At 36.1% G+C, this 16,320-nt stretch overlaps 1 protein-coding gene across 1 annotated transcript in view; it reads right to left on the reverse strand.

The window, feature by feature from the left end:
- Positions 1-16,320, reverse strand: part of PCCA (propionyl-CoA carboxylase subunit alpha) — a 353,227-nt gene that overhangs the window by 120,519 nt on the left and 216,388 nt on the right. Inside the window, exon 19 of the mRNA XM_024739985.1 lies at positions 6,207-6,309. Coding sequence (XP_024595753.1) covers positions 6,207-6,309 — 103 coding nt within the window. The remainder of the gene's footprint in view (positions 1-6,206; positions 6,310-16,320) is intronic.

The raw sequence follows: 16,320 nt of genomic DNA on the forward strand, positions 1-16,320 counted from the left end.
TGGATGGTTCACTGAAAGTGCATAGAAATACACTTGATTTTTATATATTTATTTTGTATCCTGTACCCTTGCTAAATTTGTTTACTATTTGTAGTAGTTTCTTAATGGGTTTCGTAGAATTTTCGACATACAACAACATATACTCTGCAGAGATTTTTTTATAATATTCAGCAATTATAGTTGGTTTGCTGCCGTTCCAGAAGTGAATCTTTGCCCTTTAACTTTTTGTTTTTTAATTTATTTTTGGCTGCCCTGGGTCTTCATTGCTGCGCACACGCTTTCTCTCTAGTTGCTGCGAGCAGGGGCTACACTTCGTTGTGGTGCGTGGGCTTCTCATTGCGGTGGCTTCTCTTGTTGTGGTGCATGGGCTCTAGGCATGCGGGCTTCAGTAGTTGTGGTGCACGGGCTCAGGAGTTGTGGCTCGCGGGCTCTAGAGTGCAGGCTCATTAATTGTGGTGCACGGGCTTAGCTGCTCCGCGGCATGTGGGATCTTCCAGGGCCAGGGATTGAACCCATGTCCCCTGCATTGGCAGGCAGATTCTTAACCACTGCACCACCAGGGAAGTCCCGCCATTTAACTTCTAATATAAATTTTACCAATACAAAACTTACTTGAAGTTGAAAGAATGAAAGGATTGTGACTGTAATTTAAAATGGTAGCAAAGTTTTATGCCTACCAAAAAGTTAGCTTTTGACCTTTCTATAAGAAGCAAAAAAAGAAAAAAGAAAAAAAATATTTAGGAAAATAAACTGAGAGTTTTTTAAAAACCCAATTATTATTTTCCTTGACCTTAATACTAAATGTTATTTTAAATCATTGAGATTTTTCTTCATAACCATTAGCACAAAAATTACACTGATATGCCAAAATTCAATAGTCTAAAGATTCTGGTTATTCTTAAGAAGCAGTTTACAAGGTCCGTAGAAAAACGTCTATCAGGGCTTCCCTGGTGGCGCAGTGGTTGAGAGTCTGCCTGCCGATGCAGGGGACATGAGTTCGTGCCCCAGTCCGGGAAGATCCCACATGCCGCGGAGCGGCTGGGCCCGTGAGCCATGGCCGCTGAGCCTGCGCGTCCAGAGCCTGTGAGAGGCCCGCGTACCGCAAAAAAAGAAAAATGTCTATCAGTGGATCACTGTAACAAAGAATATCTAATTCAATATCGAGGATCATATATAACTTTTTCTAGTTTATTAGTAGTTAACATGAAATATTGGACAAAAAAATTTTTTCAGTGCATGTACAGTGCTCATTTTTTCATCCTTGGGAAGGCCAAATTCCTAAGCTAATTTTCTTCACATCAAGAGTACTCTGACATTTTTCTTCAAAGTGAATTGTCTTCAATATGAATTTAGTCCATCATCTTTAAGATAAACACATTATTCTTTTCTTTTATCCTGAACTATTTTGAGCAGTTTTGTGTTATGCAGAATAAAAGAGAAGTGGAAAACATCTTGGGAATCCAGAAGGGAATCATGAAAATATTATAGATAAAAAATCAATTTATTTTTTACATTTATGAGTTTATCATCTTAATAAGCTACATAATATTACAACTTTGTATTTACCAGGTCATATACTTCTTAATTCTGCTATTCATTCTGACACTTGTATTCAGTTAGAATAAAAACCTAAAACACATAAAATACTTTATCTTCTACTGCTTCTTCATTGCTTTCTTTATTTCCCCAAATTTTCATCCTCCCTACTTTAAAACTTTTTTCACTAAAATACTAATTTGCATTGGTTTGTATCAAATTTGTAATGAATTGTGACAAAAGGTGTCAGAATTTTCTTCCTTTTAAAGGCTAAATAATATTTCATTTCCTGTATGTAACATATTTTACTTACCCATTCACTTGTCACTGGACCCTTGGCTTGCTTCCACCTCTTGGCTGTTGTGAATAAGGCTGCTAATCATGAGTGTGCAAATATCTCTTCAAGACCCTGCTTTCAATTTTTTGGATAAACACCTAGCAGTAGAATTGCTGGATCATATGATAGCTCTACTTTTAATTTTTTTGAAGAACCACAATACTGTCTTCCACAGCAGCTGCACCAAGGGTGCACAAGGGTTCCAGTTTCTCTCCTCCTCACCAGCACTTATTATTTCCTGGAGTTTTTGTGGTTTTTTTTTTTCCTTCTTTTTTTAATGGTGGCCATCCTAACTGCTGTGAGTTATCTTCAATTATAGTTTTGATTTGTGTTTCCTTAATGATCAGCAATGTTGAGCATCTTTTCATGTGCCTGTTGGTCATCTGTATATCTTCTTTGGAGAAATGTCTATTCAAGTCTGTTGCCCATTTTTAAATCAGGTTGTTTCTCTGGCTGTTGAGTTCTTTATATATTCTGAATAATATGGAAATATATCACATATATGCAAATATTTTCTCCCATTCCATGGATTGCCTTTTCACTCGTTGCCTTTGATGCACAAAAGTTTTAAATTTTGATGTACTCTAACTTAAGTATTTTTCTTTTGCTGCCTATGCTTTTGATATCATACCCAAGAAATTATCATCAAATCCAACATCATGAGGATTTTCTCCTATTTTCTTCTAAGAGTTTTACAGCTTTAGCTTTTACATTTAGGTCTTCAATAGATTTTGAGTTAATTTTGCATGAGGTGTAAGGTAAGGGTCCAACTTCATTCTTTTGCATGTGGATATCCACTTTTCCCAGTACTATTTGTTGAAAAGACTGTCCTTTCCTTATGGAATGGTCTTGGCACTCCTGTCAAAAATCACTTGATTTTAGGGACTTCCCTGGTGGCACAGTGGTTAAGAATCTGCCTGCCAATGCAGGGGACAAGGGTTCGAGCCCTGGTCTGGGAAGATCCCACATGCCGCAGAGCAACTAAGCCTGTGCGCCACAACTACTGAGCCTGCACTCTAGAGCTGGTGCTCCACAATAAAAGAAGGCACCACAATGAGAAGCCCTCGCACCGCAACAAAGAGCAGCCCCTGCTCGCCGCAACTAGAGAAAAGCCCGCACAGAGCAACAAAAACCCAATGCAGCCAAAAATAATAAATAAGTAAATAAATAAATTTATTTTTTAAAAAATCACTTGAAAAAAAAAATCACTTGATTATATATCCAAGGGTTTATTTCTGGCTCTCAATTCTATTCTGTTGGTCTATGTGTCTGTCTTACTAGTATACCACAGTTTTCCCATTACCACAGTTTTTTAATAAATTTTGAAATCAGGAAGTGTGAGCTCTCCAACTTTGTTCTTCTTTTGCAAAATTGTTTTAACTATTTGGGGTCCCTTGAGATTCCATATGAATTTCTGGATTTTTCTTCTATTTCTGCAAAAACTCAGTTGGGATTTTGATAGGGATGACACTAAATCTGTAGATCACTTTGGATAATATTAACATTTATAGCAACATTAAGTCTTCCAATACATGAACATGAGATGGCTTTTCATTTATTTGTGTCCTCTTTAATTTCTTTCAGCAACATTTTGTTATTTCCAGTGTACAAGTCTTTGTCCTCTACGTCTTAAGTTTACTCCTAAGTAATCTTATTCTTTTTGGTGCTATTGTAAATTGAACTGTTTTTGCTTTGTGTATTTTTAAATCTTACATAAATGGTATCATTAAGTATATATATTTTTCACAATTTTCTTTTTCACTGTGATTATGGTACGTGAAATGTTTCACTATTATTATGGCACACTGAAGTGTAACAACATGTACAAGAAAGACACATGATACCTTCAGGACAGCTGTCACTGCTAGGGAGGAAGAGGCAGATGGGATGATGTAAAGAAGAGATTTAGCTGTATCTAGGGGTGTTTTTCTGTTGTAATAGGAGACCTATATAGCAGATTTGTACATTTGCTATATTTTCCTCATTTGAAATACCTTATAATTTTTAAAAAGTTTTTAATAAAAGAACTTTAGAAAACATGAACACATTACTGTGAGGTAAACAAATATGTACTACCTCTTTGGTCATTAACCTGGACTGTCACCTCTAGACTGATTAATTTTCTGTTGATGTGGCAGAGGGTGACACTATTCAGCTTGTATCCTTTCATAATACTGATGTCAAATGAAGTTCAGTCCAAATACAGTTAGGAAAATTCAGGGCTATACTATCAGTAATACTCCATTTTTATCAGGTTTGATGCTTCTGATAGTAGCTAAGCCAATACATACAGGAAGTAGTTTTTGATACTATATATCAAGGTGGATATTTTCCAGGGAAATTTTTAATGCATTAATTTTGATGTGTTTTTTAAATAAACCTACTTTCTTCATGAGCTAAAAAGTAAAACGGGGTAATTCTACAGGAAAAATTCAAAAGACACCACTTGAGCTGTCAAGCCAATGGTCTCTAGCTTTCCAACACGGAATCTTCTGAAACAAGCCCAAAGAAATAACAGCTCTAAGAAGTAATCTGGGCAGTTTTCTTATTAAGGCAAGACACTGCTTAGAGAAACATTGTATCGGAGTATCAGATTAAGAATAACACGTCAGTGGTGACTCAGTACAGAACTGAAAATTATGCTAAAGTCTACATTTTTGTAGAGTTAACCTTCCCTGAGGAAAATGCTACACTATAATATTTTTTACTATTCAATACATGTAATTTGTTACTCAACCTGATGTACAGTTAAGTGTCCACTTACAAAGCTATTTTTTAAAATACTCAGATAGAAAGGAGGAACATAAAGAATCACATAAATTCATACAAAATCTATCATAAGACCACTGTTTAACTCTATCATAGTTTTCGTTTTAAGACAGTTGAGCGAAATATCTTTTAGTAACAAATGCTTTAGCAATTTTGGCATACAGAATGAATCACAAAATTTAAAGACAACCAAGGAGACCACCCTTAATTCAGGAATTAATCTCATTTACTTGTGACTCTGATGATCACATAGAATGTCACCTTCTCCAGTGTAACAGCCTCATACTTAACCTAGCACACGGTAGGCATGTAATAAGTATTTGCTGAATAAATGAATTCTCATTAATTCTTGATGCAGTGTTTTCTACCTGGGATCAAGAATCTGCCATATACTTCGAGCCTCTCTGGGTGTTGTTTCAATGAAATTATATTATTTTGATTTTCATATCCTGCTTAAATCTTTTGATGAAAAGTCATTTTCCCCCCAATAATATGACATTTCAATGCAACTTAGCCATGAGAGGAGAAATGTAGATGAATATTCATTATACTAACTTATATACTACATATAATGAACATATAATATCCATTATACTAACTATATAACTATATAGCAGCTTCTGTGGGTTCATGCTGAAAGTATAAAAGGACTCAAGTTATAATAGTAACTCTTGGGAATTTCCTGGTGGTCCAGTGGTTAGGACTTGCCACTTTCACTGCTGGTGCTCAGGTTCAATCCCTGCAGGGAACTAATATCCCACAAGCCATGTGGCCCAAATAAATAAATAAATAAATAAATAAAAATAAAACAGTAACACCTCATGGTATTTTTCTGGCAATCTTAAACCACAGAATTTAAACTTGTCATTCATACCACAGAAGATCAATCTTAAACTAAAGCAGTTCTGTCATGGATACTATCCAAGGCGTTTAAGTTCTTCTAGACAAAAGGAATGTCACTGTCAGGTAAATTTAGCCTAAAGAATGTCTCACAACATGAAATCTCAAGAAAATGTTATATGAGGCTTCAGATTACTTGTTTTAAAAGAAACACAGGAAAAAAAAAAAAAAGAAACACAGGGCTTCCCTGGTGGCACAGTGGTTGAGAGTCCGCCTGCCGATGCAGGTGTTCGTGCCCCGGTCTGGGAAGATCCCACATGCCGCAGAGTAGCTGGGCCTGTGAGCCATGGCTGCGGAGCCTGAGTGTCCGGAGCCTGTGCTCCGCAACGGGAGAGGCCACAACAGTGAGATATCATACATTTGGAATTATCATTAAAGATGCTCTTCTCTATAACAAAGGCAAAAGTATTACTTTTCAATAACAAAAGAAAAATGAATCAGGTGTCAGGAAGTGGGTTTAAAATGTGGCTAAGTCTGGGAATACATTTCCTCTTTAACATAAGAGACAAAAATTTCCATTTACATTCAGCTTCCTAAAGAAGATGAAACAGATACATAGCTATGTCGTAGATTCAAAAGATGAGACTCATGGGATGTGTTAAAAATTGTTTTAAATATTCACAGGTAATTTCAAGATTATCAAAAATAAAAAAATAAAACTCACAGAGAATGTTGGCCCACTGATGGATGCTACGACAGTATAAACTTCATCATGCAATTTTACTGAGAGCTCCCAGTTGGCCACTTGTGGTTTTACAATAGGCACTCTGAAGTAGAAAGAAAAGAAAAGAAAAAGAGTTAATAATTTTATATTATTCTCTCTCAGTAAACTGATTTTCCTTTGACATTAAGTGTGCAGAGTAAAACCGCCAAACACTGCATTTCAGAACATTCTATTCTTGGAAAAAAGCTTTAATATGGAAACTAGAGAGATTAAAACCAAAAAAGAACACACACACACACACACACTCCAAAGACAACAGCAGTCATTCTGAAATAATTGTGGTACCATCACCTCGTCTATGAATTTGAGCTGCTTAATTTTGACAGTCCTTCAAAAATTAACCTCCTTTAAGCAATGCTAATTTCTTTTCACTATTTGGTCATTGTTCAAGACTGTTTTTAAAACCTTACAATGCTAAGCTTTTCTTTTTTTCAGGTTGAGTTATAATTCGTATGCAAAAAACTGCACATGTATACAATTTGATGCATTTGGACATATTTATTCACTCATGTTACCATCACCACAATCAAGGTAATAAACATATCCATCACCTCCAAAAGTTTCCTTGTGTCCAATTGTTTTGTTTCAGTTTCTTGTTTGTTTGTTTGTCTGGGTGAGAAAACAACATCAGTGATGCTAGTCTTAACACACAGGTCTTTTCCTGTGAATGATCAATATTATGTGCTCCAGAAAAATTGGGACAAGCAGCCAACAAAAAACATTTTTGGAATACAAATGTTTCTCCCCAATTTTTAAAGTAACAAAATTTTAATGATTTCTGAATTAACCTAATTTAAGTATGGCATATTTACATTATTTATAGTTGTGAAGTAATACTGACTAAGCACTAAACATGCAGTATCAAGACTCTGGCTTAATTCTTAGTTCTAAAAAAATGTTGCAGGCTACGTTTTAATATAACACCCCCCTGAATTTCAAACGAGTCTCTGTGTAGTCGATAAAAAAAAGTCACAGTCAAAAAAATTATGATTAGAATCAAATCACCTCTAGTCACGATGTCTAATGGAGGATGATTAGTAAGTTTAGGTGAATATTTGTATTCAGCACACTACTTACTGAATTATTTTCTGAAGATGAAGAAAAGGTTTTTAATACTACACAGATAAAAATTAAAGTTTAAAAAAATGCATAAACAAATCAAGACTAATGCACACTGTAGGTCTGGAAGATTCTTTTTTGGCAATTTGAAGAGGATTGTTTCAGAGGACAGAGCTTCATGCATGAGAGCTTGAAAGAACAACAAGGGAGGAGAGAAGAGGGACAGGAAGTGGGGGTAGAGAGAGAGGGAGAAGGCATATGGGGCAGAGAGAAGGGAAAGGAGGAGGGTGACTCTGCGATCCAGGTTGGCCTCTGTTGGCATCTTGTCCACAGGGCATTTGTTTGTTCATGTTTGTCTCCCCCATTGGCCTGTGAGCTCCTAAAAGCCCAAGATCATGCCTTATTTTATATCCCCAAACCTCAGCACAGGCTGGGGAGAAAGGGCTGAGGGGAAAGTGTGAAAGAAGCAGTGGAGCATCCACTAGGTGCCAAGCCCCTCACAGGAGACACCATGTCTCCCCAGGGACACATTGTGAGCCACTGAAGGAGAGCGGGCCTTGAGCTCCCAGGCTCCCCCGGGCTGCCTGGGACTGTGTGGATGACCTCACTATGCTCACCTGGTACAACTTCAAATGAGGTTAACACCCCATCCTCTCAGGAGTACTGCGATGACAGAAACAACCTCATGGCTAGATTACTGTGCAGCCTGGCTTTCTGGACTCTGCTATCCTCGATAATTAGATCACTCTCCTGTTCAAGACTGTTCCGTGGTTTTCTATTTTACACCAGGTTAAACCTTAATTAATCAACCTATCATTCACGTTTCTTAAAAAATAAGTCCCCACTCTTTGCATTTCATTTTATTTCTGATTATTCTGACTTGTATATCCGGCTGGGCCAAGGCCTGAAATTCCTTCACAAACCGAACTGAGCCAAGCTGACATGACTGGGGTAACCAAGCACAGTGGCTACAAGCTCAGGCGCCAATGACTTGCCGAAGTTGGCAGAAAACCCAGCTCTGTCATTAATCAGCTCTGACCTTGAGCAAAAGTCTGTTTCATTATGTATAAAATTAAGATATAATAGCGTCTGCATCATAGTGATGTACTGAGGATAAGATTAAATAATGCATATAAGTGTTCATTTTTATTATGATGATATACTCCTATACTCTTGTTCTCCCCCATAACTGAAATCCCATTAAGGAAACTTTAGATTCCTTCTCTCTGCTTCTCAAACTAACAGATTTTTCAAAAAGAATATTTATCTTCCTCACCTAATTACAGTACAAACTTCAGTGATCTCCCTTCTATTTAACCTCTAGTATACGCTTAATACTTTTCACAATTCAGTGGCCCAATAAGTCTTTCAAGTAAATGTGGAGCCCAATTTCCCAAGAGGCTTCTTGGGAAGTTGTTGATCCTGACATCCTGTTCAAAAGCAGAACACATTTTCCCACAGAAAGCAATCTTACAGATGGTGGCGAGATGTAGTCGCCACTCTTTGGAACCTAACTACTATTTATTTTTCCACTGTTTTATTTTGATCCACATCTGTTTCATATGTGTTAGAACCTGCCCCAAGAGGACCTGTAGAGAGAGCATAGGCTCCTCTGAGTTGAAATGCTGAGGTCTAATCTCAGCCCGTTCTCTTACTAGCATTGTACCAGCTCATTCAATCCTTTTGAACCAAAATTTCCACACCTGTAAAATAAGGATCAGAGCAGAGTTGGTGAGGTAACAGGGGAAAGCTGCTGCTGCCTCTGAGCACACGACTCCTGAAGCAGTACTTTTCTAACCATAGAGAAAGAGGCTTCTCTGTGAAAGCAAGACCTTGAGACACTAAGAAAAGACGGACAAACTGTGGAATCTCTTTATATGAGTTCACTCTTCTACAAACAAAGTTTGCTATGATTCCTTCTGGCTTTACATAAGTTTGAAAGTAGTTTGTTTTGTTTTGTTTTTGAATAAAATGGATGGGGTTGGGCATATATGCCCAATATAAATATCAATAAGCTCTACAATAGAAATAAACTATAACTATAAATAAAGATAATAATACATATCAACCTGAAAGTATATGTGCTCTATTTCTGCAAAATTACTGAAACCAGATTAACAAGAATTATTTCAAAACAATGAAATTAACTCCACCAGCACAAACATGTCTATAATGATAGTAATTACCTAAAGTTATATTTTAAATTTTAAAAAAGAATTATATTTCTTCACTAAATCCAAAATAGTCTCAAAGAAGATTTTATGAACAACTCTCTGAAAGGGGGGGTAGGGGTGGGAGTCTTTACTCAACTCACTGTAGTAATGATATACAGAAAACAGCCCCCTCTACTGAAGTGTCTGTCTAGTGAAACAGGCTGACATCTGATCAAAAATTTCATCTATGTGACTTATTAGTTAACTGGAAAGCTGATACCATTTAAGCTACTACTTCAAAAACAAACAAACAAACCAGTAAAAAGGAATTCACATAAACAGCTACTCACAAAGCAAATCAAATAACAGCTCTTACCCAGACCTGTCCACTTTGATTATCATCAGTCAGCCAAAATGAATATGCTCAATTAAACTAAATTTTTCTACATTTTATGGTAAAAAGCTGTAAACTGACTGTCACAAATGTTAATGCTAATACATTTAAACTTATTGGAATATTTTACTCAAAAAGGTGCAAGGAATACTAACTCAAGTATGTTGCTATTGCATGTCATTTGTTAAAGCAGATTTTGTGTAAACATAACTAACAGCATCTTTAGTTATCAAGGATTATAAGCATCTCAAAACCATAGTGTCAGACACTCAGAAATGCTGGTTTACAATTGTGCCATTACCTATTTAGGAGTGAAACACTGAGTTAAAACAATGTTAGTGGTCAAAGAATCATTAAGCAATCCTTCATCATAACTTTCACAGTGGGTGGTCTGTAAAATGATCAAGAATAATATGCTGCATTCCACGGCTGCAGAGGTCAGCTTCTGCATACAAATCTTTGCAGGAAGAAAAAGGCCTTCAGAAAAGTGGGCCATTCATCTGCACCAAGTTCAGAGAATTTCCAGCATGGTGAAAAGATATGTTATGCAAGCACATAGATGTATTCAGTGGGGGTAGACAGAACCAGCTACATGGAGACTACAAAGGAGCCCTCCCATGGCTCATGAATAAGTCGAGGAAATGATCAGAAAAAAAAGGAGAGAGATGTTTAGACAGATGGCCCACTTAAAATGCCTGAGACAGGGCATAAGCAATTTTAATGAAACTTTAGATCTAGCATATGAATTGTGTCTTATTTCCTCCAGAAAAAAAAAAAAAAAACCCAAAGAAGACAAAAATTCAACAATTCGCTGAAAACCCCACTTTTAGCAAGTTGGGATGGAGGAAGAGTTTTATTAGTGTGATAAATTCACATAAAATTCTTCACAGAGCCATCAGCTATCAAAATGAATACACAAAGCATGGAATGAACAGATTAAAAGAATTTTAAACAGAAGTCTACTGCCAAACCAAACAAAAATCTAAGCCTTATTATGTGAGAACTTACAACACTCCAACATTAAAGTTCATCACTGCAGAAGAGATAAAAGGAGCATTTTCAGAGAACCTCTTCAAAGCTAGAACTTGTCATAGTGGAGGAACAGACTTCTGACTGTATGCAGTTTAAAATGTGTACATTAGAATGTAGGAGACTGTGTAGAAGAATGTGTATCACAAAACAGTGCTAGAAAGAGTTAAGGAACATTACCAAGTCTGGAGTCTCAGCATTACACAAATGATACCTGAATCTACAAATGGATAGTATGACTTATAATCTCAAACACATTTTAATATTACGCAAACCCTATTTTCTTCTTCCACCAGTAAGGGTTTATGGTTCTCAATTTGAACTTTGGGCACAACTAGTGAAGAAAGACAATGATGGTGGTGACTAACCATCACCCCTGCAGGCCCTAGAGTCCGACTGATTGATCACTGACCACAAAAGCTACATGACCTTTACAAGTTACTATACTCCTTGTGCCTCAGTTTCCTTGTCAGTAAGACAAAGACCCTAAGAATACTTAACTCACATGTTGATTAAATGAAATAAAAGGTATAAAATGGTTAGACTGGTGCTTGGCACATAAAGGCTAAACAAGAGACACTATCATCATTCTCATAATTTGGTGCAATAATATCTGAAGTCCACCTCTATTATTTCAACAACCTGTTATTCAATATTAATATACAATTTACATACAGAGAAATTCAAAAACCTTAAGTTCCATCATTTATCTTCCCCACAACAGTTCAACAATAGTGTCACATAAACAAACTTCAAAAATATGCACTCTCGTGTGTGGTTTTTGCCCACTATAATTCTTCTGAGGTTCATTCAGGTTGAATCATTCATTCTTTTTCGATTGCAGAGTAGTACTCTACTGTATAATACAAGCATACTAAAATGCATTCACCCTTTTGTTGATGGGCATTTGGGTTGTTTCCAGTTTGGGACTCTTATGAACAAAGCCGCTATAATCATTCTTTGTACACGTCTTTTTTGAGGACTTACGTTTTCACTTCTTGTGCGTAAAAAATCTAAGAGTGGAAATTCTACGGTGAACCTATGTTTAATTTTACAAAAACTGCCCAACTGTTTTCCAAAGTATTAAAACATACCTATACTCCCATCAGCAATGGAGTTTGCTCCACAGCCTTGCCACCATTTGCTGCTGTTAGTCCTACTCTAGCCAGACTGGAGGCTGAGAAACCACAACTCTTCATATGCATTTCCCTTAGGACTAATAATGTTGAACACCTACACATTAGTGCTTATTGGCCACTTGTATTCAAGTTTTTGCCCATTTTGTATTAGGATGTTGGCATTATTATTACCGATTTGCAGTTCTTTACTTCAGATAGAAAGCCTTTGTCAGATTTATGTATTATTAATATGTTCTCCCCCTCTGTGGCTTGCTTATTAATTTTCTTAAAAAATCTTACCTTCAAGAGAATTTTTAATTAAAAAATTAATTTTTAATCTTTTACAGCAGTTTAAAGTTTTCAGAAAACTTCAGCAGGAAGCCCAAAGATTTTCCTAAACATACCCTCACTCACCCCACCCGACACAGTATCCCTGTTAATTAACATCCTGCACCAGTACAGTACATCTGTGACAACTGATGAACCAAAGCTGATGCATTATTATTACTAACTAATGTCCATAGGGATCACTGTTTGTGTTGTACATTCTAGGGTCTGAACAAATGTATTAGGACATGTATCTACCATTAAAGTATCATACAGAATAGTTGCACTGCTCTAAAGTATCCCGTGCTCTACCTATTCAACCTCCCGTCCTCACCCCCGCTGAATCCCTGACAACCACTGATCTTTACTGTCTCCACAGTTTTGCCTTTTCCAGAATGTTGTACAGCTAGATTCATACGGAACGTAGCCTTTTCAGATTGGCTTCTTTTCGTTTAGCATTATGCATTTAAGGTTCCTCCATGTCTTTTGTAATTACAGAAGAAATATTCTTTAAGAAAACGCCATCATGCTAGAAGATACAATGATGTCTCATTTTAATTCCTAAAATTTGAACTTCTTTTACACCATCAGGAAAATAAATTCTTAAATATAACATATATAATAATTTTTTTTAATTGTAAACAGCTTTAGTGACATAAAATTCACACATCATAAACTGAACTCACCTGAAGTGTACAATGCATTGGTTTTTAGTATATTCACAGAGTTGTGTATCCATCACCACAACCAATTTTAAAACATTTTCATAACCCCAAAAGGAAACTTTGGACCCATTAGCGGTCATTTCACATTTCCCCCTCTGGCCTATGCAGCTACTAATGCACACTCTATTTCTACACTTTGCTTATTCTAGACATTTCATATATAATGAATCATAAAATTTGTAGTCTTTTGTGCCTGCCTTATTTCATTTAGCATAGTGTTTTCAAATTTCACTCATGTTGTATGAAGTATCTCATTTATTTTTATTACTGAATAATATTCCATTCTATAAATACACCACATTTTATTTAACATTATATATCTATTAATCACTTCATGGACGTTTCCACTGCCTGCTTATTATGAAAAATGCCCACTATGAACATTTGTATACAACATGCGTGTGGACATATGGGTTATTCTCCCTTGGGTATATATAGCTGAGAGTGGAATAGCTGGGTCATGTGATGCTGTCTTACATTTTGAGAAACTGCCAAATTATTTCCAGGTTTGCATCATTTTACTCATAAATTTCCACCAGGAATGTACAAGTGTCCCAATTTCTCCACATCATCAGCAACACTTTGTTATTGTCTTTTTGATTATAGTCAGCCTAGTGTATGTAAACTGGTATCTCATTTTGATTTTGATTTGCATTTCCCTAATAACTAGTGATGCTGAGCATCTTTTCATGGGCTTGTTGACCATCTGTCTATCTCTGCTGGAAAAATTTATATTCATTCCTTTGCCCATTTTTAAATTGGGTTGTCTTTTTTATTATTGAGTTATAAGAATTCTTTATATATTCTAGACAAAAATCTCTTATCAAATATATGATTTGCAAGTATTTTCCTCCATTTTGTAGGCTGTCTTTTCACTTACTTGATGCTGCCCTTCTAAGAGTTTTGTAGCTTTGCTCTTAGTTTCATGCTTTTTTTAAAAGTTCATTTTTGTGCACAGTGTAGGGAGGGATCCAACTTCAATTTCTGACATGGAGATATCCAGCTACCCCAGCAGCATTTATTGAAAACAATTATTCTTTACCCATTGGATTGTCTTCATAATACCTGTTGAAATCAGCTGATCATACTGTAACAATTTATTTCTGGACTCTTAGTTCTATTCCATTGATCAACACATCTACTATTCCTATGCCAGTACCACACTGTCTTGATTACTGTAACTTTGTACTAAGTTTTGAAATTGGGAAGTATGAGTCCCCCAGTTTTGTTCTTCTTTTTTGAGATTGGTTTGGTTATGCTGAATCTCTTGCATTTTCGTACGAATTTTGGAATATGATTATTTCTGCAGAAAAACACAGCTGGGGTTTAATAGGGATTGCATCAAATCTGTATGTCATTAATATTAGGTCCTCTGATCTGTGAATGTGGGATGCTAACCACTTTTGCTAACCATTTATTTATTCAATAATGCTAACCATTTATTTAGCATTTAAATGCTAAATAAATGCTAACCATTCATTAAATGGTTCCATTTATTAACCATTTATTACATAAATGCTAACCATTCATTAAATGCTAACCATTTATTTATTCATTAAATAAATGCTAACCCATTTATTTAAATTGTCTTTATTTCAACCATTGTTTGGTAGTTTTCGGTACACCACTCTTACACTTCTTTTTTAAAAAACTTTGTGCTTAAGTATTGTATTCTTTTTGGTGCTTCTGTAATATAAAATTGTTTTGTTAATTTTATTTTTGGTTGTAACACCGCTATTGCATAAAAATAAAATTGATATTTATATATCATTCTTATATTCCACAACCTTGCAAAAGTCATTTATTAGTTCTAATAGGTTTTTTTGTGAATTCCTTAAGATTTTCTACATACAAGATCATGTTACCTGCAAACAGAGATAGTTTTACTTCTTCCCCATCCTGATACCTTTAATTCTTCTTGCCAAACTGCCCAAGCTAGGAACTCTAGTACAACGTTGAAAAAAGTAACAGCAAATTTCCTTGTCTTATTCCTGACCATAGCAGAAAAAACATTCAGTTGTATACCACTAAATATGATGCTAGCTGTGGATTTTTCGTAGATGGCCTTCATTAGGTTGAGGAAGTTCCTTTCTATTCCTAATTGGTTTTGAGTGTTTTGGTTTTTTCTTTTTTACTAGATTTATTTATTTATTTTGGCTGCACTGGGTCTTCATTGTTGCATACAGGCTTTCTCTCTAGTTGTGGCGAGCGGGGGCTACTCTTCCTTGCGGTGCACGGGCTTCTCATTGCAGTACCTTCTCTTGCTGTGGAGCATGGGCTCTAGGCACACGGGCTTCAGTAGTTGCGGAACGCGGGCTCAGTAGTTGTGGCTTGCAGGCTCTAGAGCGCAGCCTCAGTAGTTGTGACGCACGGGCTTCATTGCTCCGCGGCACGTGAGGTCTTGCCGGACCAGGGCTCGAACCCGTGTCCCCTGCATTGGCAGGAGGATTCTTAACCACTGCACCACCAGGGAAGTCCCTGGTTGAATGTTTTTATCATGAAAGGCTGATGGAATTTGCCAAACGTTTTTCTTGCATTTATTGAGATAATTCTGTGATTTTTTCCCCTTTATTAACATGCTTTGTCACATTGTTTTTTGGATGTTAAACCAACTGTGTATACATAGGATAAAACTCACTTGGTTATGGTATATAATCATTTTATATATTCATGAATTTAGTTTGCTAGAATTTTGTTGAGGATTTTTTGCATTAATATATATGAGGGATATTGGTCTTCAGTTTTTTTTTAACATCTTTATCTGGATTTGGTATCATGGTAATACTGGCCATGGAGAATGAGTTGCAAATTTTATCCTTCTTTTCTATTTTTGGAAGAGTTTGTGAAAGATTAGTATTAATTTCTTTCTAAATACTTCACTGAATTCACCAGTGAAGCCATCTAATCCTGGGTTTCTTCTTTCTGGGAAATTTTGTGATGACTAATTCAATCTCTTTCAGGTCTATTCAGATTTTCTATTTCCTCTTGAGTTAGTGTCAGTAGCTTGCATCTTTCTCCAAATTTCTCCATTTTATCGAAGTTGGCATGCAACGGTTCACATTATTTCCTTATAATCCTTTTAATTTCTGTAAGGTCTGTATGTATAATCCCTATTTCATTACTGATTTTAGCTATTTGAGTCTCTTTCTCTCTTGGCCAGTCTACCTAAAAGTTTGTCATTTCTGCTGATCTTTCCAAGGACCAAATTCTGCTCTTACTGATCTCTTCTATTGTTGTTCTATTCTCTAT

Source organism: Neophocaena asiaeorientalis, unplaced genomic scaffold, assembly GCF_003031525.2.
Source record: "Neophocaena asiaeorientalis asiaeorientalis breed wild unplaced genomic scaffold, Neophocaena_asiaeorientalis_V1.1 scaffold9, whole genome shotgun sequence".
NCBI lineage: Eukaryota > Metazoa > Chordata > Mammalia > Artiodactyla > Phocoenidae > Neophocaena > Neophocaena asiaeorientalis.